The sequence below is a fragment of the Coptis chinensis genome, chromosome 3 (genome assembly GCF_015680905.1).
Source record: "Coptis chinensis isolate HL-2020 chromosome 3, ASM1568090v1, whole genome shotgun sequence".
In the NCBI taxonomy this organism is placed as follows: domain Eukaryota; kingdom Viridiplantae; phylum Streptophyta; class Magnoliopsida; order Ranunculales; family Ranunculaceae; genus Coptis; species Coptis chinensis.
The window spans coordinates 102,148,749-102,176,704 of NC_141458.1; the positions used below are offsets into that span (position 1 = coordinate 102,148,749).

At 37.0% G+C, this 27,956-nt stretch overlaps 1 protein-coding gene across 6 annotated transcripts; it reads right to left on the bottom strand.

The window, feature by feature from the left end:
* Positions 1-900: 900 nt before the first annotated feature.
* Positions 901-27,928, bottom strand: LOC147512276 (putative F-box protein At5g55150). 6 transcript variants are annotated; one of them, XM_086595249.1, is made up of 2 exons: positions 27,674-27,928; positions 901-2,306 (listed from the first exon to the last, which is right to left on the bottom strand). In XM_086595249.1, the coding sequence occupies exon 2, from the start codon at positions 2,304-2,306 to the stop codon at positions 1,173-1,175; it is 1,134 nt and encodes a 377-aa protein (XP_086451375.1). In that variant the 5' UTR covers positions 27,674-27,928; the 3' UTR covers positions 901-1,172. The 6 variants fall into 6 exon arrangements, with proteins under 6 accessions (XP_086451375.1, XP_086451376.1, XP_086451374.1 ...); XM_086595250.1 differs by having other exon boundaries at positions 901-2,309; XM_086595248.1 differs by having other exon boundaries at positions 901-2,391.
* Between the last annotated feature and the right edge of the window lie 28 nt (positions 27,929-27,956).

Below are 27,956 nucleotides of genomic sequence, written 5' to 3' on the forward strand. Positions count from 1 at the left end.
AACCTTTACGAGATACAACCCTCAGAAAAGAGATAAAGAGTGATCTAGTAAGGTGAGAGATAGTAAGGAGAGATTGTAATCTTCCTTCCCATTTTATTAAAACGGGCTCTTGTGGAAGTAGGCATCATTGGCGAACCACGGTAAATCTTTGTGTTGTGGTTTGTTGTTTAACCTGCTTTTACATTATTATATGTTGTTGATAGTTGTTTAGTGAGTTGGGCATGTTAGTATAGGTTGTAGTTGATATTTAGATTTTGTCCGGAGTTGAAGTGTGTTCATACAAGTTATCTGTGTAGTGGGGAACCGATTGGTATTGGTGTAATCCCCAACACTTTGATAGCACATCTAGCAGAACCATGTTTTCTAGTGTAACTTCACAAAATCTCATGAGCAAACAGAATGTTCTCTTGAATCGAACGTCCAGGAATAAATGCAGATTGACTAGGAGCAATAAGTTTATCCATGAAAGGTTGCAATCTCTGCGCTAAAAGCTTAGCAACACACTTGTAGATCACATTAGTACAAGCAATAAGTGGAGAACATTGTAAATGTGGAGAAGTTGATATAAGTAATACCAAAGATGAAAATTGTATATGTCGCTTTTGTCTAGTGTTCTTTTCTTGGACAAGTTGGTGACAAAAACGTCTAGGTAGCTTTTTCAGCTTTAATGGTTTCTGGTTCTTTACCATTAAAATGTTAGAACAGAAGAATTTGTTTATTTTCTTGTGGTTTCTTGGTGTTATTTCATTCTTTTATTTTCTGCGAGCTTATTCCAATCTAGCCAATAAGAGATGGGGCAAAAAGTGGAGGGATACCAGCAATTTCGGTTTGGCATAACAATTTATAAAAATCTTCCCCCAACCACGTTCTTAGCTAATATAATAAATCAAACATCTGTCATGGATTTTATCAAGATGTTTTACTATCATTAAAAACAATTCACCAACATAATGCATGTTAAAAAGAGCCCGAGAAAGACATCGGAGCAATTCCTAAACTCACCACGCCATGAACTTGTTTTCTAGCAAAATCATTGCATATGCTACCTTGGTTCGCTCTGCATTAATTTTGTTGCTGGCTTCGGTGGAAGGTGCCAATAATGTAGAATTTGTCAAGCAAAGGAATACATAAATGAAAAAATAAAAATAAATAAACAAACGCTAAAGTTTCCTCTAGAGCAGATGTGGAGTAATCCAAACTGGTGGAGAGTAGCGAGAAAGTGAATCATGACCCTCGTACAAGCGCTCAATTTCCACTGTATCCATATTAAAAATTCCCATATCATGACCAACTAAACGACCAGAAGCTTCATTGTGGTCATCGGTGAAGTAAATGCAACTAGGCTTGCATCCTGGGTAGTCCGAGGCCTTCAAAGAAAAAGAGTTATTACTACCTATGAAGATAGCATGGTCCCCGAGATTTTGCAGCTTTTCCCACTTGCGGGTGCAGAAATCACACTTGTAGACTTCAATAAGTTTGGTCTTCAGTAGATGTTGGAATTCTATAGCCGGCATATCAGTACCAAAATCCAGAACTCTTACAACCAAGTGCAACTCCCCTTGCAGTTCCAAAATGTAAAACCTATCAACGCCTTTTACATTAGGTGGGGGACGTGCAAAAATAGTTGACTGTGAACTAGGAAGACCATAGGTATCACAGAGATGAACAAACCCCCAACTATTGACTGCATAGAATTGACCATTGAAGTATAAGGCATCAAATACAGTTTTTGTATGACATAGCATCGGAGTCCAAGTTTCATCACCCGGTCTAGCAAAAGCCAGTGAGTTGCATCCTCCGTAAATTATTAAAACCAAAAATTGTTCCTCAGCTATTGAAGAAGAAGATACCTTGGCGACAACTGCTTTAGTTATGTAAGACATGCGATTCTTTCCAGGGGATTTAGCATCAAAGTACCTGTCATTAAATGCAGATAGTGGTGGGAGTGGAAGACTAGCACGTGAAAGAGGATTCAACATATGGACTTTGTGATCAAAGGCTACGGTGACCACCCAACCAAAAGGAGAACCCCAACAATGACATCCACTAGCCTTAGGCAAGTTTAGACGGTAAATTTTGTTCTCAAATGGACTAAAGAAACTTCGTATTTCTTCACCATCGTTGGCGGTAAGCATTAACCATGGCAGTGGCTTTAAAAACAAAGAGAAGTGACGTTTATCAAGCGTAACAGATCTCCAGGATTTACAAACGGCACCAACCCTTATAAAATCTACTATTAAATCGATCTTTTCAGCTATCAACCTCAGAATATCCTCGTGAAGTCCAGAAAAACTGTTTAGAGACATCTTCTTTCACAAGAGCAATAAAAGAATTCACCAGGTCAGCAAGCAACAATACAATCAGTATACAGCATTCAGTAAACTTTGACAACTGCAAGTACATACACTTTTCTTGTTTAAAAGTCAATGAGAGAACACGGAGAAGAACAAATCAAAGAACACATGCTTGTGTGATGAACTAAAAATCAACATTAGAATTAGTCTAGTCAATATTTACTTGGGCCATCTCCATACACACGAAGTTTAAAAAAAAAAAAAAGATGCGAATTCAATATTTCTGCTGGTGTGAAAAATCAAACTAAAATCAATTAGCATTGCACTGATTCTGCATGGGATACACAAATTATTTTAATGTGAAACAGCTTGTTTCTTCAATAAACTAACTTCGTAAAGTTTCAGGTGTTTTATTAATACCTGCTACAGAAGAAAATATAACCAAAATGTGATTATAAAACTGCTACTAAAGATGGATTTTTGAGGCAAAAAATGCACCAAAATTTTAAAGCAAAACCACCTAAAACCAGAAGAAGGAAAATAAATTTACCACGATCAGTTGAGTTTGAAAAAGATGAAAACAGTCGCATCCATTCATCCATCTCCTTTTATCCGTACAAGGCATTTTGAATTTTTTTCAGTGACGAGTCGCGGTAGACGGGATAAGTGGATTACTTAAGCAACCCAATAATTTTCCCGTGAACGAACCCTATGACCACACTTTTCTTCGGTTATGTTTCCAAAATAATTTTGGCGTCACATAGGCCAAAATTCTATGTATTTTACAAGATATCTTTTAAAATCAACGTAATTTATTATCGAAAAAATAAAAATAAATAAAATAAACGTAACGTGCACGGATCTAAAGTTTTGCCATTATCATCCTTTTTGTTGGGAAAGCATTATTTTAACTTCAATATCTTATCCAAACAAATTTTATCATTTCGGAAATAACGGACACTTGTCCCACATCCAAACATTCCCCTCAGAAAACCATACCTATGTCTCTCTAACAACTCACCATCTCTGGCAATGCCACTCGAGACACTACTGGTGCCTTAGCTTCGAGCTCATTTTGCCAGAAAGGTAACCCCTTTTGGGCTCTCTTCACAACCCAACGCCACCTCTCTCGATCTATCCCTGATCATTCTCTATGAAGCACCCTTGGATACAAAGCAAATCCCTGATCATTCTCTATTAATAATTCGCACGTACGTGGTGGAATGTCACTCTAGTATTCTTAACCGTGACTGTGAGTCCGTAAGACTTGAGATTATATTCCCTCACATGTACTATATCTTTACTTCCACTAGCTCTGTAACCACGATACACAAATTAACAAAGAGTTTTAGTTACTCTTGATTAAAAACTACTAATCCAACAGATAACCACTCATTTCAATCTGGTAAGGGCCTAATTTTCCAATTTGTTTTTTCAATCGATCAGTTCTTGGTAACAGCAATACATGTGAACTCAGTCCTAGAGTCTTTCAAATGGATTTAAAATTTCACAAATTTTCATGTGATCAGTCCTCCTTCATCAATCGTCATTCATCGAAAAAGACACTAACTAATTTTCTCCAGTAGTTAATAATTAACTGACATCTAGAGGCTATAGTGGATACAGGATCACAATCATATATTATTTCACAAAAGAATAACTACAGCGTTGCAGAACGAACTTGATAAAAAGGATTCAGAACAGAGTTTTATAACATAGACACGAATTTCTCGTGTTTTGGGAACTAGTCCAAAGATGAGGTTAGATACCATTATAAACTGATCATGTAGAACTCGTGAGCAAATGAAATAAACAGAAAGAAAACACAAAAATAAAACAAAGATTCTACACTAAAACAGATTCCGCGTTATCCAAACATCTAATAGAAACTGGGGTACTATTTCCCTTAGAATAATGACAGTATGACACCAGTGGTCGTTTGTTTTTTAGCGTCTGAATACTGAATGTTGAAGTGTTGAACTCTAAAATATAAATTATGTGGACCATTATATATTCTACCCTATGAAATTATATCCTCTTTTTAATAATAAGATCATTATATTTTGTTTGCAAATAACATATCATTAAAATAAATGTTGGAATAAATTGTGTAAACTAAAACTTGCCCGTTATATGAACTCTACTTATACGAACTCCAAAAAAACTCCACCATGAAAGACAATGAATTAGAAGTTGATTTTTGGTGAAGATGTTCTCCTCACAATATAGATCATCTTTAGAAAAAATCAGTGCATTTGAAGATGTCTAGACATATCAAAATTTGCTTACAATGTTATAAATAAAATATCCAACGGTCCAGATTTTTCAGATTACATAACAACTTTTGACAAAGTTAAATATTTTTGTTTTGTATGTTGGAATATTATACAGTGAGATGTGTGATGGGTTATCCAGTCTTTCTTCATTCAGGGTTGTTTACCTAGAGGATTGAACTCAAACTTTATTGCTTTGATCCCGATAGGATAACAATGCCAAGACACTCAGCCAGTATAGACACATATGCATGGGTAATTTTCTTTTTAAGATCATTACTAAACTTCTGTAGCTGCGGCTTAATGAGTTGGTTGATGATATTATTACAAAGGAGCAAACTGGTTTTGTTCCTACAAGATGTTCTCAAACCAGCATCTCCATGGCATCTGAAATGATGAATGAGTTGAAGAAGGATTGATTTGGTGGATCTTTAGTTATCAAGTTTGATATAACTCAGGCATATGATACAATGAGTTGGAGCTTTCTTTTCCAAGTTATGCAGATATTGGGTTTTGCTGACACCTGGATTAAATGGATAATTAAGGACAATTGTGAGTTCAACACAGATTTTAGTGCTAATCAATGGTGGACCTGTGGGCTTCTTTGGCATCAAAAGAGGACTCAAGCAAGGAGATTTCCCCTCTGTGGTTTGCTTTGGTTGAAGACACACTGAGTAGAGTTTTGCATTTTCTCATGGAAAAAAACCATCTCAAGCCACTGACTATCATTAAGAAATTGGCAACACCTAACCACCTCATATTTGCATATGATATTATTATATTTGCAAATGGCGAGATAAGAGGTATTAGAAAGCTCAGTCATATCCTTCAGAGATACCAAAAGGCAGCTGGACAATTCATTAGTCAAGCCAAAAGTAAAGTGTTCTTTAGTACCTTTAGTCATCTTAGAAAACAGGATGTACACTGGAACTGAATATGGTTGAAGGCTATCTGCCGGAGAAGTATTTGGGGGTCAGCTTACATAAAGGTAGAGTCACCAGGGCCTGTGTAACACCAATCTTGGACAAGATTAAGAAGAAACTCACAAGTTGGAAGGGAAATAAACTGTTTTTTCAAGGGAGAATCACTTTGATAAAATTAGTTCTCTGTAGCATACCAATCTACAACATGTCTATCTACAAATGACCAATGTTTATGGTCAAAAGAGCTAAGACTATTATGAAGAATTTCTTATGGTCGGGAGATCCTAATATAAGAAAAGGTGTGACTGTAAGCTTGGATAAAGTGTGCAAGCCTACTTGTGAAGGTGGACTTGAGATTAGAAAGCTCAAACATGTGAATACTACAGTATTGATGAAAATGAATTGGGAATTGAAATTTTGAATGGCGAAACTGTTTTTGCTTTGTTCATGAAAGCAAAATATTTCAATCTAGATGGAGATATTATTAAATCACACAACCCAACCTCTATATGGCCTGGGATCAAGAAAGCTCTAGAGGAAGTTACACACAGAACTCAGTGGGTGATAGCTAATGCAAAAAAGATGGACATCTGGAGAGACAGCTGGTTAGGGACTCAATCTCTCAAACACATGCTCAATGTCAACTCAATGAATCTGAAGGGATGCCGAGCTCGAGTGTGTGCCCTACTTGAAGGGGATAATTGGTGCATCCCTGATGTGCAGCAAGATGCTATGCTACATGCTTATAAAAGCTCATCATCTGTCCTTAAATGTAGCTCTTCTTTCGAAGACTATGCTATTTGGTGCCCTAATCTGAATGGCAACTTCTCGACTAAGTCAGCATATGAAGAAATTAGAAAAAGAAAGTCGGTGATTGAGTGGAGTAAAAGTATATGGAAGAGTTCTATCCACCCTCGTGTATCAGCTTTGGCGTGGAACATCATACAAAGAGGAGTGCCAACTGATGATAGGGTACATAAAATAGGTATCTGTCTACCCTCTTGTTGTAGATTGTGTGGAAATGATGTTGAATCCAACCACCATCTGTTTTGGCAATGCGAGTTCACTCAGAAGCTTTGGAACTGGATAAAACAAGTTTTTAAACATCACCACTGCTATTAATAACTTCCAAGACACAATGAAGATTAACAAGAATTGGAGCCCTATGTTACAAGATCTTTGGAAATCGTGTGTTGTCTCATGCTTGATAAGCATTTGGAAGGAAAGGAATAAGGTGCACTTTGATGATAGAGAGCCAAAACTCTGGAATTGCAAGTATTACATGAGATTGCAGCACAAGATCACAGGTAAACTCTCGAAGGGTCACTGTTACAACAACCCATTGGAGTTTGTCATTCTCAAATTTTGGAATATTGGTACAAGACTGAAAAAAGCACAACAGGTTAAACAATGTACATGGATTACCACCTGAGTCAAACATAGTCAAGCTTAACACTGATGGTGTGGCAATGGTAAATCCTGAACCCTCTAGGATTGGCATCTTTTTTTGAAGGAGTATGGGTCAATTCCTACTCACATTGAGCATGAATATTGGCTTGGGTGACAACTACAAAGCGGAGTGCATGGCTATCCTTATTGGGGTTGAGACTACAATTAGTAAAGGATGGATGAATTTGTGGGTTGAAACTGGGAATGTCCCATGCATGATGCAACCAAGGTGGTTAACATGTACAGAGAGGTTGACTAGATGGAAAATCACTACTATATGGAGGGAAGGAAACACCACCGTAGACTTGCTGGCTAAACAGGGAGTAACTTTAACTGAAGATGAAGTGAGCACCACGTATGGGCGACCAAGCTGGCTACGCAAATGGGAGGCTCCATTTCAAACTTTTTACAGATTTTTGTGAGAATTTGCTTCAGCATACTTGTTTAGGATTACAGGCATGTTTCGGAGAGCCATGAAATAGGGGGGCAACATGTTGTCCACCCTATACCAAAATCCTTTTGTATTTCCGTTAAGTTTTAATACATTCCAACTTACCAGGCAAAAAAAAAAAAAGGGCATATTTTTGTACTTTTTTTTTAGGGAGATTCTCCATTATGAGAATACTATCTTCACAAAAAATCAACTCTCAATTCATCTTACAAATCCACTTTTGGTGGTGGAGTTCATTTGGAGTTCATAACTAAAATTGTTAGAAACTATGTTATAATATATAGAAGCAATAAGTATGTAATTCAACTTCTTTTTCATGTACATAAAATTTTAAGCATAGAGGATATTATAAATAAATAGATTTAAAAATAATTAAATGAGGAAATCTTATATTTTAACATATGGTTGTACCGCCATATATGAGCATCAAATAAAGACTTCAAGTTAAGACATCAAAGTCATATTTTCAAGCCAAATCCATTGTCTCAAGCCAAAAACCCACCATACTCGATCTCTTTTACCTTGATTGAAAATCTGTAACGCCCCACCACTCACCACATGTTGTCAATATTGTCCCTACTAATTACGTCACCTAAATCCCCAAATCTAAAGCATTGTAATGCTCTTGGGGTGTGGCTCAAGGAGGAATATGATTAAAAGGCGCATATCCTGATGTTGGGTGATGATTGCACCATGGTGTGGTCTCACTTTGCTTAGGCAGCTAACTAAGATCCTGGGTATTAATTAGTAATTATGTGCCAAATCCTAACGTCGAGGTATTTTGAGTTAAAATATTACATCAATGGATGGGCAGGCTTGGGACCTGAGCCTTCGGGTGACATAAATGGAGACGATATTAACATGTGGTGAGTGGTGGAGCATTACAAAATCCATACTCGATATCTTTAATTCCTTATTAATTAAAAAAACTCATACTCAATCTCAAATTACTAAACAACCCATGCTTTGTAAATAATTGGTAACCAACTAGAACATAAATATAATCTTGGTTGACAAACATCAAATTCGGGTTATCCAAATATATGCCATGATGCCCATTAGATAAGGTGAAACTGTGAAAATACCCATAATTAACGGTCAACAAAATTCGAACTCATTGAAACATTTTTAAGAGAATTCATATACGGTTCAAAATAAAAGTAATGAAAGTCCTCAAATAAGGGCAAAGTTGAGAAAAGGTCTATCATAGGTAGGGCAGGGAATCGGGTAACCCAAACCCTAATAGGTAGGGTTTGGGTCTATTTCTATATCCGTTTGTGTATTCGGGTTGGGTTTGGGTTAGGTTTTTTCGGGTTCAGGTATGGTTTTTATTGTAATTTTTTTTTTTAAAAAATCAATTTTTAGTGTTACCCGTGATAAGTGCTCAAAAAGAGTATTTTAACCCTCAATTATTCCTCTTGTTTGTCCCTCTTAGTGGACTAATCATGCTTATAAGTTATGTTTTATGAATTTACAGGTGGAAAAAAAAGTTTTGCTAAATATTAGAGTTAAAAGGGCAAAATTGAGCAATTTGGATCATTAAATATCACATGGGAGCTCATGGATAATTATGGAGAAGGCCCAAGATTTTAAAGCAATGAAAAGATAGGACTTGGACCTGTTTTAAAGCTCGTAAGGAAGCCCAAGACAAAAGGACCTGTTACTTAAACCAAAGTCTGCAAAAAAAGAGCAAAAGATGGAGCAGGAAAGGAAACATAGACCGATGCGTCTGAGACGCATGGAAATACATTGTCCCGTGTGTCCAGACGCATGAAGCCAACATAACAGCTCCACCTTTTCTCTGTTTTAGAAATAAAAGTTGGAATCGAAAGGAGCTCAATATGTAATATGAAATTAGGTTCACAAGCCCATGTTTGAGATGCTTTTAGAGCTTATTGTAACCCCTATATAAGGAGCACCTCAATGCCAGTTGTAATTGCCAATTCACATTCATTCTTCTTGTTTCTAGAACTTGAGGCAAAGAGAGGTTAATAATAAAATATTCGGTTTTCACTAACCAAGTCTTAATAAATTAATCTCCCTAGTTTTATGTTCTTATTTTCTTCTTCTTCGTGTTTTTCCTTCTTCATGGAAGGCTAATATTCTCCTTCAAGGGAGGAGATGAAGTCGGTGGTTAGGGTTCGGTGATTCTTTTGGTTCATGGTGTTCTCCAATCAGGTTAGTTCTTTATGATTTTAGTTGTTAGTTTCATTGCCCACACCAGGAGATGAAAGTTTAGAATAAAGTTTATGTCTTGCAATTTAATATTATGCTAGTGTTCTTTACTTTTTTTTGTTTTTTTTTTAGTAGTATAGTTCCTTATAATTAGGGAAATATTGTTTGTGCTGCCTTAGAAGGGGTAGCTAAAGAAGTGGCTACCCAGGGGAAGTAGTATTCTTTGTGTTTGCCTTAAATAGTGATTCATTGAATGGCTGCCTAATTGAAAAGTACTCATTGATGTTGTTCTCGGTAATACTTTGAACGGCTGCTCGAGTTTACATAAAAGGAAAGAAGATATTAGTAATATAAACATAGGAACTACCTAAAGTAGAAGTAATAGTTAATGATGTTTCGTCTAAGAAATCATCAACACTCGCTTGATTGCCTAATTGTAGTCTACTTGAGAGAACAACTATGGAGCAAAAGGTCACAGATCAAAGGTATTGGTGGATTCGATTCTCTTGAATTCTCTCTCATATATTCTCAATAGTTTAGTCTAGTTTAGCTTAGCATTAGTTTAATTTACAATCTCTGCAACAATAGTTTTCAATCTGTTTCTCTCCCCATTCACTCACCTCCTTCACAAAAATGTGTATATCAAATGGCACCGCTGTCAGTCTAAGTTTGCTTTTAGTAAACATTTCTTTAAAGATCGAAACTTTAGATGTTGAGGTATTGTTAGCCACATCATCCATCTTTTTGTGAAAGACAGAAGCTTGAAGGACATCCCGAAGACAAGATCCACCTTTCATGATAGTCGAATCTTCATTATTTAGTATAATTATTATCATGTTAGTTTAGAAGCATATCATATTAGTTTAAATTGCATTTAGAAACCTTTTTAGTAGTTAAAGTTGTAAGCCAACACAGTGAAAATTCGTACTCTCTTGTTTCTTGCCTGAATCTTGACAAATAGACAATACATCTGTGGACCGTGGTATTTAAGCAATTGATTCACTATAACCCTAGCAGAGACAACTTTAGACATTCGAGCAGGATAAAAGCTACAAAGCTCAACTCGGTTGAAGAAAAGTAGTTTAGTTTTTTTTTTAAATAAATAAAAAAATTTATAAAATTCAAAATTCAAAAAAATTAGAATAGTTGCATATTAGTTTAATTTTAGAATAGTTGTATTCATTCATATAAAATAGAATAGTTGTTCGTCATTTTTCACATAGGATATTTTTTTTAGTATATGCCCTGTCGTCCCATTCGTCGTCCGATAAGAACACAACAGTAGACAAAGTCCAACAACCGACTCATAAGAATACTAGACGTGATTGATACAATGGCCACAAACAGAGAAGAAGGTGTTGTGAACCCAAACAATGGTGAAGTTATCTCACCCATGCAAGCACAACAGAAGAAGAAGCTTAGCGATTTCTATTCGCCAATCATTGGAGACCCACCAAACAGTATTGTTTTCCCAGAGACAGAATCTAACCAATTTGAACTTAGAGTATCAGTAATCTATATGCTTCCAAAGTTCAATGGCACAGACAATGTTCAGCTATATGTTCACATGAACAAATTTCTACCAGTCCTGAGAACCTTCAAAAACCAAAATATCAAATATGAGAGTATCAAAGTAATTCTTTTTCCACTCTTACTCAAAAGGTAAAATAGTTGAATGGTTAACTTCACAGTCGATCAATTCAATCAACAATTGGGAGAAGTTGAGAACGAAATTTATGAACAAGTTATACCCACCCCAGGAGACAGATGCCATGCAGCAAGCCATCAACAATTTCAAAAGGAAAGTGACTGAAGAATATCATCAAAGTTGGGAGACATTTAACAATCTGCTAGTCTTATGTCCACATCATCGTTATGATAAGAGCACACTGACTCATTTTTTCTTTCGAGGACTTTCTACTATGAACAAGTAGATGATACATTCAATGCATCAAGGCAAATTTACATCATTGGATGGAGAGAAAGCCTACAACTTTCTCGAGAATTTAGCTAAAGAAACTCAACAATAGAGTACTAGCAATGAGGACATAGCTAAAGTGGATGGGGGTGCCGAAGCAATTTGGTATCCAAGTTCGTGAAAACCCAGATCAAGCAATACTATCAATTATGGCAAGTCTATCAACAAGCCTTGAATCTCTTAACAAGAAGTTTGATTAGTTCTCTATGATTCCTCTAAAAGCGAGTACTTTCCAAGCCAAATCTCAACCACCTAAGCCTATTCATGCAGTATGCGAGCTATTTTCTAATGAAGATCACACCACTGAAGAGTGTTAATACTATATTGATACCAATGCAGAGGCATGCAGTATAAACTCTTTTGGAAGAAATAACCAGTTCAATCAAAGACAGGATTATTGGAAACCACAAAACACCAATCAGAGGAACTTTTCTCCTAGCGGTTTTGAATCGGTCCTAATCGGCCTCGAAATAACCCGATTACTAGCTCCAAAACATCCAGCAACCATACATAAATCAACAGTCATACCAGAACTAGCAAAACAAAGCCAACACCAATAGAGAGTTAATACTAGATCTTATGAGCGAATACACTGCACCTATGCCTCAGACGAGTAAAACAGTTATCCTATATATTGAAGAAGCTATCACCACCATTGTCAATGAGCTGAAACAGACAAATAAAAAAACCCAGAAGTTGGAGAATAACTTTAGTGTCATTCAAGACTAGATAGGGCAAATCGTTGCCACCTTGACCAAGATATCAAAAGGAGCATTACCAAGCCAACCAGAGCCAAATCCGGAAGGAAGAGGTGTCTTGCAGGTGAACAACCTGGAGATTACTCAGTCAAATGACCAAGTTAATAATGTCACCACTCTGAGGTCTGGCAAAAAGGTTGATAAGAAGATTGTCTATGAACTTGGAAAAGATTTTGTGGAGCCTGAGATAACTTATGTTCCCACCATCCCACCCAGTTCTAACATACCAATTACATTTAGTGTTGCACCACCTACTGAAGAAACTGTTGAATAAGAAGTTGAAGGAACTACTGTGGAAGTTAGTAAGAAAAAGCCATCATGAGTGACTCCATCTGACACTCCACTATTTGTTACCAAGCCAACTAAAGCTGAAAGAAGAGAACTTGTTTTGAAAAATCCACCAGCACCATTTCCTTCGAAGCTAGTAAACACCAAAAAGGAAGACCAGTACCAGGAGATTTGCGATGTCTTTTAGAATTTACAGAGTAATATCCCATTTCTGACCGCCATCAACCAAGTTCTCTCGTATGCCAATTTTGTGAAAGATCTAGTGAAGAAGAAGAAGACCAACATTCCGAAAGAAGTTTTTATCGCTCAAAGATGTTCATCGTACATACAAAATCTAGTGGTTGTAAAACTGAAAGATCCTAGAAGTCCCACTGTTACATGTAGAATTGGAGATTCTTTGGAAGAGCAAGCTTTATTAGATTTGAGTGCAAGTGTGAATCTTCTACCATATTTCATCTACGAGAAGTTAGGCTTGAAGGATCTTAAACCAACTGATGTTAGTTTACAGTTAGCAGATTGATCAGTTAAGATACCTAGAGGAATCATTGAAGACGTCATAGTCAAGATCGAAGATTTATATTATATGGTTGATTTCATAGTACTCGACACAAAACCTACATCTGGTAAGCAAATACCAATCATTCTAGGCAGACCATTCTTGGTCATTGCCAATGCACTCATCAACTGTCGAAACGGTAATATGACTTTATCCTTTGGTAATATGAGAGTCGAGACCAATGTTTTCCATATGTTATAACAATCACAGGAGGTTCATGTTGTGAATGAGGTATGCATGATTGAAGCGTTAGCTCGGGATCATCTTACTCATTCGTATCTTGAAAACAAATTATTGAAAGCTCTGACAGACTCAGACTGTGAGGAACTTAGTGTCCATGCAATCAAAGCAATATTGGATTCATCACATGTCATTGATGATAGTACGTTCAAAGTGAAGTTTGAATCACCTATGCTTAATGGACCAACTAAAGAGTTTAAGAAGGAGGCGCCTAAGCTAGAATTGAAGCATTTGCCGTCTACACTCAAGTATGTTTTCTTGGGATATTTGGGAACCTACCTAGTAGTCATTACATCAGATTTGACTGAGGATTAGGAATCCAGGTTGGTTGCATTTTTAAAGGAATATAAGAAAGTCATAGGTTGGATGATTGAGGATATCAAGGGGATCATCCCTATAATAGTCCAACACAAAATTCATTTGGAAGAAAATGCCAAGATTTCTAAGCAAGCACAGAGAAGCCTTAATCCAAAGATGAAGGAAGTAGTCAGAGAAGAGGTACTCAAACTTCTTGATGCCGACATTATCTACCATATTTATGATAGTCAATAGGTTAGTCCAGTTCAAGTTATACTGAAGAAGTCCAAAAGCACATTGATTAAGAACGAAGACAATAAGTTGATTCCAACCAGGATTCAGACTAGATGGAGAGTTTGCAATGATTACAGAAAGTTGAATAGCGCATCGAGGAAAGATCATTTTCCATTGTTTTTCATTGATAAGATGTTAGAGAGATTGTTGGACAAGCTTGCTACTGCTTTCTTGATAGATACTCAGGTTATTTTCAAATCCATATTCACCCTAAGGATCAAGAAAATACCACATTCACATGTTTGTTTGGAACATTCGCCTATTGCCGTATGCCTTTTGGTCTATGCAGTGCATCAACCAGTTTTCAGCGATGCATGATGAGTATTTTTGATGACATAGTGGAAAAATACATGAAAGTTTTCATGGACGATTTTTCAGTTTTTGGATTATCTTTTGAGAATTGCCTACACTATCTCTCCTTAGTCCTTAAATGTTGTTGCGATACCAACTTAGTTCTAAACTGGGAAAAGTGTCACTTCATGGTAAATGAAGGAATAGTGTTTGGTCATCAAGTTTCGAAGGAAGGTATTCTAGTAGATCGAGCAAAGATTGATATTGTAAAGGATCTACCCAAGCCGAGGACTATCAAAGATATATGTGTCTTCCTAGGTCACGCGGGATTCTACTGTCGATTTATCAAGGATTTCAGCAGAATAGCAAGACCAATGTCACATCTATTAGGGAAAGATGTTTTTTATTTTGATGAATCATGTGTCGAAGCTTTTATGAAGTTGAAGGAAGCACTCACTTCAGCACCAATCATTCATGCACCAGATTGGGACCAGCCGTTTGAAATTATGTGTGGTGCATCTGACTATGCTATAGGAGTCGTTCTAGGACAAAGAGATAAAAAAGTGTTGTATGAAATCTACTATGCAAGTAAGACTTTAAATGGAGCTTAGATTAATTATTCCACCACAGAGAAGGAGCTCTTAGTCGTCGTTTATTCCTTTGACAAACACCGTCAATATCTGATAGGTTCAAAGGTAATAGTCTATATTGACCATGCTGCCTTGCATCACTTACTTGCTAAGCATGATGCCTAGCCCAGACTGATCTGATGGATACTACTTTTACAAGATTTTTATTTGAAGATACGTGATAAGAAAGGGACAGAGAATGTCGTTGCTGATCATTTTTCAAGATTACTAGTGGAAAATGCGGAAGACAACGTACAAATCTGTGAGATTTTTCCTAATGAACAATTGTTAAGTATATCAGAAGTACCATGGTACGGGTACATCATGAACAATCTTGTGACCGACAAAGTACCATTACAATAGAGCAAGCAAGAAAAAAAGTTATTCTTTTCAAAGGCCAAATATTACTTTTGGGATGATTCATACTTATTCAATAAGTGGTCACATCAGATCATTCGGAGGTGCATCCTAGAATCGGATCAGGAATCCATTATATCATTTTGTCACGATCAACCTTGTGGAGGACACTTTGGTCCCCAACGTACTGCAGACAAGGTATTATAAGCTGGATTCTATTGGCCTACTCTTTTTAAAGATGCAAATGTTTATTGCAAAGCATGTCCAAGATGCCAATTTTTGGGGAAGACCTCAAAAAGGTTCGAGTGGTCTCAGCAACTGATCCTTATCTCAGAAATCTTCAATGTATGGGATATAGATTTTATGGGACTGTTTTCACCTTCTTTTGGTTACATCTACATTCTACTAGCTGTGGACTATGTTTTGAAGTGGATAGAAACAATTCTTACCAAGACCGTCGATCATAAAGTCGTCGTGGATTTTTTGAAGAAAAATATTCTACCAAGATTTGGAGCACCGAGAGCCATCATCGATGATAGTAGTTCTCACTTCTGTAACCGTGTATTTGGGAATCTTATGGAAAAGTATGGAGTGATTCACAAATTAGCTTTACGATATCATCACTAAACAAATGGTCAAGCATAAATTTCGAATAAGGAAACCAAGAGTCTTCTAGAGAAGATAATTAATCCTTCAAGGAAATACTAGTCTCTTAGACTCCAAGATTCATTATGGGCGTACCGAACAACATTCAAAACACCCATTAGAATGTCACCTTATTGTTTAGTATATGGAAATGTGTGTCATCTACATGTTGAGTTAGAACATAAAGCTTATTAGGCTGTGAAAGAAATGAATTTCAGTTTAGATCAAGCAGGAGAAAAGAGAAAGTTTCAGATCAGTGAATTAGAGAAATTGAGAAGTGATGTTTATGATAAGTCAAGGATTCACAAGGATAAGACTAAAGCATTACACGACAGAAGAATTTTGAGAAAAAAATTTGAACCTGGACAGAAGGTTATGGTATACAACTCTTGTCTAGAACTTTTCCCAAGAAAGTTGAGATCTAGATGGATGGGACCATTCATAGTGGGACATGTGACACCTTTTGGAGCAATTGAAGTGGAAGACCTGAAGAGAAGGACTCATTTCAAAGTCAACGCTCATTGACTAAAGCCTTTTATGGAGTTGCCTACTGGAGATGTGGATGCAATTTTTCCCAAGGATCCGGTATATCAAACTACTATTGAAGTGGAGAATTGGGGTAAGTTACCTAAACATCTTAAAGATTACATTATATATCTTGTTGAACCTGTTACTTTGTCTAGTTTACATTTCTTGCATGAGGAAGCCAAGCATCGTAAGCTTGACTCCTTAGAATCTCATTAGTATAATCACCACCGATAGCTGGGTTCTCAAATTTTATAACTTTATCTTTTGCTGAGAATAATTGCAAGTGTCGGAGTCAAAGTCTCATTACTCGAATAGACTGAGTATAAAATGTCTATAGGAAGCAAGTGTGTTGTTGAGAAAACAATTTTGAGATGGAAACCTAAGCGTTCGCCACCTATTAGTTTGTGGGATTTAATCCCCGTTGAACTTCAATAGAAGATTATTTCTATTGCTCATGTAGAGTTAGGTAAAAGTTCCTTCTTGCGTAAGAGAAGAGTGTGTAAGCTAGGTTGGTGTAAGAATTGTCATTCTGAAACTTGCCCTGGATTACAGCCATTAAGAGACAATTGTTGGTATAAGGTTTACTTTTGTCAATCACCTACTGAGAGAGATTGGATGGATTCATACAAAGTGAAACCTAGTGGATGAGAATAGCTAGTCTTGAGGAGCTGACTATAAAGGACTCAAAAATCTCGAGGATCTGACTTTAAAAGACTAATTTTTACGTCTTGGGGATCTGATGTAAAACGACCCAACTCCTAATCATTCTTTTGAAAAACGTTCGCTTTCATAATTCCAATCATTTCATTTCGTGTCTCATCTATTTCAAAAATTTCGTCACCTCTTGTCAAAAATTTCAAAATATCATGAAATTTTTATTTGGAAATCATGTTTTATGGTTGGATACGTTTTCAAAATGAATTTCAAAATTCTACTTTAACCAATAGTTTTGAAATAGTGTCTTTAGTCTTGAGTACAAATTTTGTCAAAATCCGAGTATTTTTGCAAAAAGGTTGTTTTTGTCTTTTCAAACTAGGGTTTGTGGTAAAATTCTATTAGGAAATTTTAACATCCTACCTTTTCTCATCCATTTCATTTACTTCTTTATACATTAAGGCCAATGCATGTATAAGTAGGGGGAGGGTGTACTTGAGAAATGAATTTCGAAAATTAGTTTTCACAACAAAAATCTTTTTGTTTTTATATCATTAGCATGAGAAAGACGAATTTTAATGATGAGTCTGGGATATATATTCTATAATGGCTAGTGTTGAGTTTAATAAATAGTTGATATTGTTGATTTCATTACCGCTTAGACTATTTATTATACTCAGACATAGTTCTTGTTGATAATAATTCATTATCAATTAAGACACCACCATAGTACTTAGTCAGTTTTGTATACTTCTGCTAGGAGAGAGATTTAAACCCCTAGTAAACTGGAAGTAGATTTTTTAGACTTAACCCATGAGACTTGAGCTTTTATACCCATTCTTTGGAGAGTTCTTATATAAAATCTGAGTCTGTGTGACTTAACCTCTTACAGTTCTTTATTTTGCTGTAATATAGTCTCATTATTTCTTGATTTAGTTAATCACAAAGTGACATCAATTGAGGAGATAGCTATTAGGTCTTGTAGTCTATTCAAAATAGAGTATCATACTGATAAGTCAATTAGTGAACCCATTCAGCCTTGTATCCCACCTAGCTAGTATGACCACCATGTTAAACCTTTTTTTAGCCTTACAATAAGGATTTTCCTTCATAAAACCTTCACCCAACTCCATACAAGGAGTACAACCCAAAACCTTGTTAACCATACCCATATGTTTATGAGAATATGAAGGGCACAAGGAGGAAGAAAGAGTCCAAAAGGAAGATTACAAGAAAAATACCATAGAGATAAAATGAAGACCATCATTCTGTTTTAAGTAGAAGAAGCTAATGGAAGACAAATATATCTAGTATCAATCACAGATATACCACTGAGCTAAAAATAAATAAAGAAGTTGAGCAAAATTGATGGAGAAGCCAACACAAATGAAGAATTTGAAGACATTTTCCAGGAAAAATGCAAAACCCTTAGTATTCTTCAGAAACCCTTTGAATCCTTTTTACCTTTCCTTCATAAACCAATCCCAAGCCAAGTTACAACCCATAGCTTATAACTACAGTATGCTACGAAGTCTAGAATAGGTGAGAGGATGCTAAAGCGAAAGACCCGACACTTCATATGTGATTGATATTCTTTCCATGAGACTATTTTCATCCAGAAGTTCATTTTTCAAGGTAGTATGTGGGATGTTCGTATTCCTTTGAGAGATTCTTTTATGAGAGTATGACTAGTGAGGATTGAAAGTTGAGATTATCTATCTAAATGTAGACTAGGGATTCCGTTTCTTGGATAGAAGAGTATATGAGATTGACTAAGTACACACATAAGCCTTGGCTGAGAGTTTTGTCAATTTTTACTATCTCCCAGCATAATCTATAAGTCTTTGCAGCAATGAAGTTAGCATGGAGACCCATCCATTGGATTGAACACAAAGTTGGTAAGGAATTTTTTCTCACTAAAAAATACTATCATTCTTGAACTTGCTATTGATTGATTTTGTGGGTATATCACCTGAAAACCCTCACGAGACTATAACTTGTCCTTTTTAGGGAACTTAAAGGTTTAAAGTCTTGTTGCATATGGTAAATGCAATCGTGATGCTTGCGAAAGTGAGTTAGTATTTTTATTTTGATTATTAGGTAGTGATTTTGATTACTTCTCTCTTTTTATCTTATTTGTTAAGACTAGTAAAAGGCTAGTTGGGGGTTATGATAAATTCTCAAAAAGTGTATTTTAACCCTTGATTAGACCTTTTGTTTGTCCCTCTTAGTGGACTAATCATGCTTGTAAGTTATGTTTTATGACTTTACAAGTGAAAAATAGAGTTTTGCAAAATAATATTAGAGTTAAAGGGTAAAAAAATAGCAATTTGAAGCATTAAAGATCACATGGGAGCTCATGGATAATTATGGAGAAGACCCAAGATTTTAAAGCTATGAAAAGATAGGACTTGGACCGGTTTTAAATAAGCTTGTTTGGAAGCCCAAAGTCAAAAGGACCCGTTACTTGGACCAAAGCCTGCAAAGAAAGAGCAAAAGATGGAGCAGAAAAGGAAAAATAGACCCCATGCGTCTGGAACACATGGAAATACACTATCTTGTGCGTCCAGACGCATGAAGCCGACATAACAACTCCATCTTTTCTCTGTTTTAGAAATGGAAGTTAGAATCAGAAAGAAGACAATATGAAATAGGAAATTAGGTTCAAAAGCCCATGTTTTAGATGTTTCTAGGGCTCATTGTAACCCCTATATAAGGAGCACCTCAGTGCCAGTTGTAATTGTCAATTCACATCCATTCTTCTTGTCTCCAAAACTTGAGGCAAAGAGAGGCTAATAATAAAAGATTTGGTTTTCACTAGCCAAGTCTTAATAAATTAATTTCCCTAGTCTTATGTTCTTATTTCTTCTTCTTCGTGTTTTTCCTTCCTCATGAAAAGCTAATCTTCTCCTTCAAGGGAGGAGATGAAAACGGTGTTTAGGGTTTGGTGATTCTTTTGGTTCATGGTGTTCTCCAATCAGGTTAGTTCTTTATGTTTTCAGTTGTTAGTCTCATTGCTCACACCATGGGATGAAACTATATAATAAGGTTTATGTTTTGCAATTTAATATTATGCTAGTGTTATGTACTTTTCTTTTAGTAGCTAGTGTAGTTTTTTATAGTTATAGAAATATTCTTTGTGTTACCCTAGAAGGGGTAGCTCAGGGAGCGGCTGCCCAGGGAAAGTATTCTTTGTGTTTGCCTTAAATTGCCTAATTATAGTCTACTTGTGAGAACAATCATGGAGCAAAAGGTTACATATCAAAAGTATCTTGAATTCCCTCTCATATATTCTCAATAGTTTAGTCTAGTTTAGTTTAACATTAGTTTAATTTACAATCTCTACAACCATCGTTTTTAATCCCTCAAACCCCCTTTCCAATCTCGTCATTCATAATTACTATAACTTAGAAGTGGAATGATATCTTACTTATTGAGGGATAATTAGGTTTTGATATGCATTTAGTTCTGACCAACGACGTCCATCATCCATATATTCATTCTATCATCTCTATTTTACTCACATTACATAAATGCAGATATCAAGCCGATCGGGTTTTGGGTTCAGATTCGAGTTCGGATGGAACATTTGGATTCAATTCGGGTTTGGGTTCAGATTCGGATATGATGAAAATAGTCGGGTTCAGGTATCATTTTTAATCCCTCAAATCCCCTTTCCAATCTCGTCCTTCATAATTACTATAACTTAGAAGTGAAATGATATCTTACTGTTGGGTCCCTCACCTCGTGAAGTATTGGAAACTGATTTCGTTTTGGAAACCAATTGAAGTTGCCTATTGGACTTGGGGTTCTAATTCTTTTAGGAAACCAAATTGGAACTTGGGAGTCTATAAGTACTCTCATATGTTAGTATGACAAAGAAGTGAGAGAAAACCAATTCTGAGAGTAACCAAAATTGAGAGAAACCCCTTGCAAAGAGATAAAGTTTGTAAAGAGAGAGACTTATATAAGAGAGATCTAGTAAGTGTTAGAGAGACTTGTGAGGAGTGATTGTAATCTTCCTTCCCAATCTTATAAAAGATTTGCTCTTGTGGATTAGGTATCATCGGCCTAACCACGTTACATCTTGTGTTGTGGTATGTTTTACATTTTTTGCATTATTATTACTTGTTTGTGATAGTTGTTGATTGCTTAGAGAGTTGGGCTTGCTAGGTTGGTTGTAGTGAAAGTTTAGATTTTTCGATTGGAGTATAGAGTGTTCATTCAAGCTATCTCATAGAGGATCGATTGGTATAGTTTTCCCAACAAGTGGTATCGGAGCCGTGGTTAGATTAATCACAAAGATAGTTATCCAAATGTTGCTCGGAAGGTGTTTGATAAAACTCCTGAGAGGAGGTTTGAGTTGAAATAGCTTGTTGAGATGGACCATTCTATAAACACTTGCATGACTAGTCTGAATAGAGGTAACTACACTATTTGGAAAGCCAAGATAGAAGACTTGCTCTATTGCAAGGACTTGGCACAACCCATTGAGATTGGAGGAGTAAAACCAAACGCAATAGCGGCGGCTGAGTGGAGCAAGCTTGATAGAAAAGCAATTGGGTACATTCGACATTGGATTGATGACAGTGTCTTCCACCATGTATCCCAAGAGACTACCACTTTTGGCTTGTGGAAGAAACTCGAAGACCTCTATGAGAGAAGTCGGCCATAAACAAGGTACTTCTCATTAAGAAGTTTGCTAACACTAGGTACAAAGAAGGTTCCTCAATGTCTGAGCATCTTAATGAACTACAGAATACCATCAATCAGTTGCACTTGATGAAGATTGATATGGGTGGCAAAGTTGAGGCTTTTTTACTATTAAACTCTCTACTTGACAGTTGGGAGACTTTAGCAGTTTCTCTTAGCGGAGCCGCTAAGGATGGAATAATTACCATGGAGATGGCTACCGGGGCATTGTTGAATAAGGAGACAAGAAGGGGTTCATGAAGCAGCTCCTATCACTTAGAGATCCTTGTCACAGAGAAGCGGGAGAGTGGTAAGAGCAGAAAATCATCTCATTCTAGAGGTGATGACATAAGCAAATCTAGGAGTGAAGCTAGAACTCCTAAGGCAGAGAGACAATGTTACTATTATGACACCAAGGGTCAGTTTAGGTATGAGTGTAGAATACTGAAAAGGAATGAGATGAATAATTGTGTACATGAAGACATGGTAAAGAGGAATGGAAGCACAGGCCGAGATACTACCGCACTAGTAGACGATGGCCTAGTGGGAATTATGTGAGATTGTGGTGAGTGATGTGTTAGCACCTCATCTCATGATACAGAGTGGGTGATAGATACAGGAGCATCGTATCACATCACACCACACAGTGGATTCTTCACTACCTATAGCTGTGGTGAATTTGGTGAGGTAAAGATGGGTAACAGTGGTGTCTAAAAGATAATAGGCATTGGGGATGTTCATGTATGTAGAAACTAATGTCGGCTACACCTTGACACTCAAGGATGTAAGACATGTCCCTGACATTCGACTAAGCCTAATTTCTGCTGGGAAGTTAGATGATGATGGCTTTCAAAACTAGTTTGGTAACAGGGTATGAAAACTGAGCAGAGGTTCCATTGTAGTAGCCAAAGGGAAGAAAACTTGCTCGCTTTACAAAACACAAGCTAGTTTGTGTAAAACGGAGTTAAATGCGGCACAAGAAGACGCTTCCTCCGAACTATGACATAAGAGACTGTGTAATATGGGAGAAAAAAGCATGGAAGTTCTTGCCAAGTAAAAGGCCTTGCCAAACATAAAAGGCACGCATTTAAATAGATATACTTATTATTTGGTTGGAAAGCAACACAGGGTGTCTTTCCAAAGATTCCCTTCTCATAGAAAAGAGAATGTCCTTGAGCTAGTACACACAGATTTATATGGTCCTATGAAAGTGAAGTCCCACGGGAGAGCTTTGTACTTCTTGACTTTTATTGATTATGCGTCAAGAAAGATATGGGCATATAGTCTGAAGACCAAGGATGAAGTACTTGGCGTGTCAAGACTTTCCATAGTATGGTGGAAAGAGAGACAGGAAAGCCTTTGAAGTGTATTCGCTCAGATAATGGGGGAGAGTATATTGGGCCATTTGAAGAGTATTGCAAGAGTCATGGGGTTCGTCATGAGCAGACCGTTCCCAGGACACCGCATCACAATGGTATTGCCGAGAGGATGAACTGTACCATTGTAGAGAGGATGAGATGCATGTTCTCTCACTCTAAGTTATCAAGGAGTTACTGGGTAGAAGCAATGCGCACAGATGTGCATGTGATCAACCTATCGCCTTTGAAACCTCTGAATAGTGATTATCCAGAGAGAGTATAGTCAAGTAGAGATGTAGATTATATAAACTTTAGGGTATTTGGGTGTAGAGCATTTGTTTATATTCCCAAGGATGAGAGATCCAAGCTTGATGACAAAGCTAAGCAGTGTATTTTTCTGGGTTATGGGGATGAGAAGTTTGGCTACAAACTTTATTATCCGATCAACAAGAAGGTAATCCGAAGTTGATATGTTGTGTTCTTGGAAGACCAAACCATAGCAGACTTTGAGAATGGTGAGAAGCTAGAAGCTTTCATTGATGATCTTGTTGACTTAGAACCAGAAGTTTCTACTGTGGAACGTGCAGAAGGCATTGAGAATGCAGAGAACTATGAGTTTAAAGCTCATGATGATGACCCTATTGCTAATGATGGGATAGAACCTATTGATATAGAAGATGCAGATGAAGTGCATGAACCACCACCAGAGCAAGCAGAAGTACATCCTCTTAAGCCACAAGAAAATGGGGGTAGGAGATCGATAGAGAGAGACAAGCTTCAACTAGGTACCCACCACATACGTATGTTTTACTATCAAGAGGCTCTTGAAGGTACAGAACCTATATACTATCAAGAGGCTCTTGAAGGTACAGAAAATGAGAAGTGGTTGAAGACCATGCATGATAAGATAGATTCTTTGCATAAGAATCACACTTATGACTTAGTTGAGAAACCGAAAGGAATGAAAGTTCTCAAGAATAAGTGGATCTTCAAAGTCAAGCATAAGGAGAATAATCCACATCCAAGGCACAAATCTCACCTTGTTATGAAGGGATTCGGTCAAAGAAAAGGTATTGAATTTGATGAAATTTTCTCTTCTGTAGTTAAGATGACTTCTATCAAGGTGGTATTGGGTTTGGCCGTAAGTATGACCTAGAGGTTGAGCAACTAGATGTCAAGATAGCTTTTGTTCATGGAGATCTTGAAGAAGATGTCTACATGGACCAGCCATAGGGGTTTGAGTTCAAAGGTGAGGAGCACCTGGTATGCAAGCTAAAAAAGAGCTTGTATGGGTTGAAACAAGCACCGAGATAGTGATACATAAAGTTTGATTCCTTTATGGTGAAGCATGGCTACATGAAGTCTGCTTCCGACCATTGTGTGTTTGTTCAGAAATTTTCAGATAGGGATTTCATAGTGCTCTTGTTGTATGTGGATGATATGTTGATAGTTGGCCAGAACATTAACAAGATATCCAAGCTAAAGAAAGACTTGAGTAAGTCCTTTGAGATGAAGGATTTGGGTCAAGCAACAGAGATACTTGGGATGCGGATCACTCGTGACAGAAAGAGTGGAAAGTTATGGCTTTCATAAGAAAGTTACATTGAGAAGGTGTTGAAGAGATTCAACATGGATCAAGCGAAACCAGTCAGTTGTCCGCTTGGTGGCCAGTTCCACATGACCAAAGGTATGTGTCCAAAGGGTGAGCATGAGCAGAATGAAATGGAAAAAATTCCTTATGCATCCGCAGTGGGCAGCTTGATGTATGCAATAGTGTATACAAGATAGGAAATTGCTTTCGCCATTGGTATTGTAAGCCAATTTCTGTCAAATCCGGGTAAAAAGCATTGGGAAGGTATTAAGTGGATATTGAGATATCTCAAGGGTACTTCCAAAGCATGTTTGTATTTTGGTGGGAGTAAGACCTTACTTGAAGGCTATACAGATACAGACATGGCAGGTGATGTTGACTTGATGAAGTCTACTTCTGATTATCTGTTTACATTTGCAGGGGGAGCAGTTTCTAGGCAATCGAAGTTGCAAAAGTGTGTTGCCCTCTCCACTACAGAAGCCTAGTATATTGCAGCCACTGAGTTTTGCAAATAGATGTTATGGATGAAGAGGTTCTTCAATGAACTAGGGCTAAAGCAGAAACAATTTGTAGTTCAGTGTAACAGTCAGAGCGCCATCCATTTGAGCAAGAATCCGAGTTTTCATTCTAGATCTAAGCACATACATGTGCGTTATCATTGGATTAGAGAAGTTCTCAAAGAGAAGCAATTGTGCATAGAGAAGATCCATACCGACAAGAATGGGTCGGATATGATGACCAAAGGCAAGTTCGATACTTGTTGTGCTACCGCCGGATTGGTGGCACACTCCTCCCACTAATTTGGGAATGCGTGAAAGTTTTCCCCCTCATGGTTTGGGAGGGGGAGATTGTTGGGTCCCTCACCTTGTGAAGTATTGGAAACTGGTTTCGTTTTGAAAACCAATTGGAGTTGCCTATTGGACTTGGGTTTCTAATTTTTTTAGGAAACCAAATTAGAACTTGGGAGTCTATAAATACTCTCATATGTTAGTATAACAAAGAAGTGAGAGAAAACCAATTTTGAGAGCAACCAAAATTGAGAGAAAACCCTTGCAAAGAGATAAAGCTTGTAAGGAGAGAGATTATTAGAAGAGAGATCTAGTAAGTGTTGGAGAGACTTGTGAGGAGTGATTGTAATCTTCCTTCCCAATTTTATAAAGGATTTGCTCTTGTGGATTAGGTATCATTGGTCGAACCACCTTACATCTTGTGTTGTGATATGTTTTACATTCTTTGCATTATTATTACTTGTTTGTGATAGTTGTTGATTGCTTAGATAGTTGGGCTTGCTAGGTTGGTTGTAGTGAAAGTTTAGATTTTTCGATTGGAGTATAGAATATTCATTCAAGCTATTTTAGAGGGGATCGATTGGTATCGTTTTCCCCGACACTTGCTCATTCTTTACTCATTAAAGGATAATTAGGTTTTGATCTGCGTTTAGTTCTGACCAACGACATCCATCATCCATTATCATCCATATATTCATTCTATCATCTCTATTCTACTCACATTACATAAACGCGGATATCAACCCGATTGGGTTTTGGATTCAGATTCGGGTTCAGATGGAACATTTGGATTCAATTCGGGTTTGGGTTCAGGTTCGGATATGATGAAAATAGTCGGGGTTCAGGTATGGCTAATTTCGTCCAGTCCCACCATAAAACCACTATGTCGTCTCTCTTTTGCAATTTGCCATACCCCATTATTTATTTGTGTTACTTTGGGAATTTTCGCAATATAATGTAAAACCTATCATTTCCACTATGTTCCTCTGATATTGAAGAAGAAGATACCTTGACAACTAATGCTTTAGTTATATAAAGCAATCATTAACTGCGGCTAATGGTGGGAGCGCGGAAGACGAGCATGTGAAAGAGGATTTAACAGATAAACTTTTTGATCGAATCCTAACGTGACCAGCAACCAAAAGGAGAACTCCAACAGTGACATCCACTATCCTTAGGAAAGTTTGGACAGTAAATTTTGTTCTCTAATGGACTAAAGAAACCTCGGTTGTCTTTACTATCGTTGGTGGTGAGCATCAACCACGGAAAGCGCTTCAAGAATGAAGAAAAGTGACGCTTACCAAGCGCAACAGATCTCCACGACTGACAAACGGCACCAAACCTTAAAAAATCTGGTATTAAATCGATATACCTAGGGAGATCCTCGGGAAGTTCAGACCAAGTATCTAGAGACATCTTCAATTCTTCAACTAAAGAATAGAGGAAAGAGACCAGGTTATGCAACCGACAATTTAACTAGCGATCACAATTCATGTGAAGGCCAATGGTAGGGATTGGTAGGCCTTGGCAATACGAATACAACACGACATGAATTAATTTAGATTTAGTATTTGGTATCAAGGACAAAATAAAAATAAAAATAAATAAATAAATAAAAATCAATAACCAGCAAAAGGATTATTGTCGGTCGTCTTGTTTTTTCAAAGTAAACAATATCATAACTAATTATCTCTGGGCTTAAAAATTTAAAACTCCATTGAAATCAAATTGTTGTCATGCATTATATCAAACAATTTTACCAGTACCAGAAACATCAGCTGTATAATGTATGTTACGTAGAGAACTCCTAACAAGAGTGATGACAACCTTAATTTCCCAAAGAACCAAAACAGTATAATATTCGACACAACCATAAAAGACAACAGTTAAATTAAAGGCAAGGGAAAAGGGAGAGAAAATTCTACTGTCATTGTTTGGAGAAGTTGTATACATGCCTTTTTGAGAATACCCATTGATTATACAGTTCCATGAAGCAGTATATGTCTTTGTTTTATATTTGAGATGTGTAGTGTGAGAGCTGGACAGTGAGAGATTGTAGGAATAACAGTGTTGTGTGTGTGTGTCTCAGTGTCTATGTTTTACTTGCAAAGTTCATAATGTTGCAAACTTAGAGAAAGAGAGAGAGAGAGAGAGAAAAAGATACCGGGGTGGAGTTGCTGATTTGAGAGATTGTTTTTATTCTTGATCTTGCAAACTTGAACAAGAGTGTTGAGTGTCACAGGTTAGACAACGTGAAAGATGGCCTGCTCTGTTGAATTTTATACACTGCACTTGGCCAGGAACCCATCACAGATTATCTTATAGAAAGCGTGGAAGGAGGGCCTGGCGGCCTGCTCTGTTGAATTTTATTCACTACACGATGGCCCGGAACCCATCACAGGTTATAGTCTTATAGATAGCATAGAAGGAGAGCCTGCTCTGTTGAA

What these genes read in the sequence shown, in the direction of transcription:
- LOC147512276 (XM_086595245.1), bottom strand. Translation starts at nt 2,919, where the DNA reads ATGCCTTGTACGGATAAAAGGAGATGGATGAATGGATGCGACTGTTTT. An exon ending in TTCAAACTCAACTGATCGTG is followed by an intron (nt 2,310 to 2,844) that starts GTAAATTTATTT and finishes CTCTTGTGAAAG; the next exon opens with AAGATGTCTCTAAACAGTTT.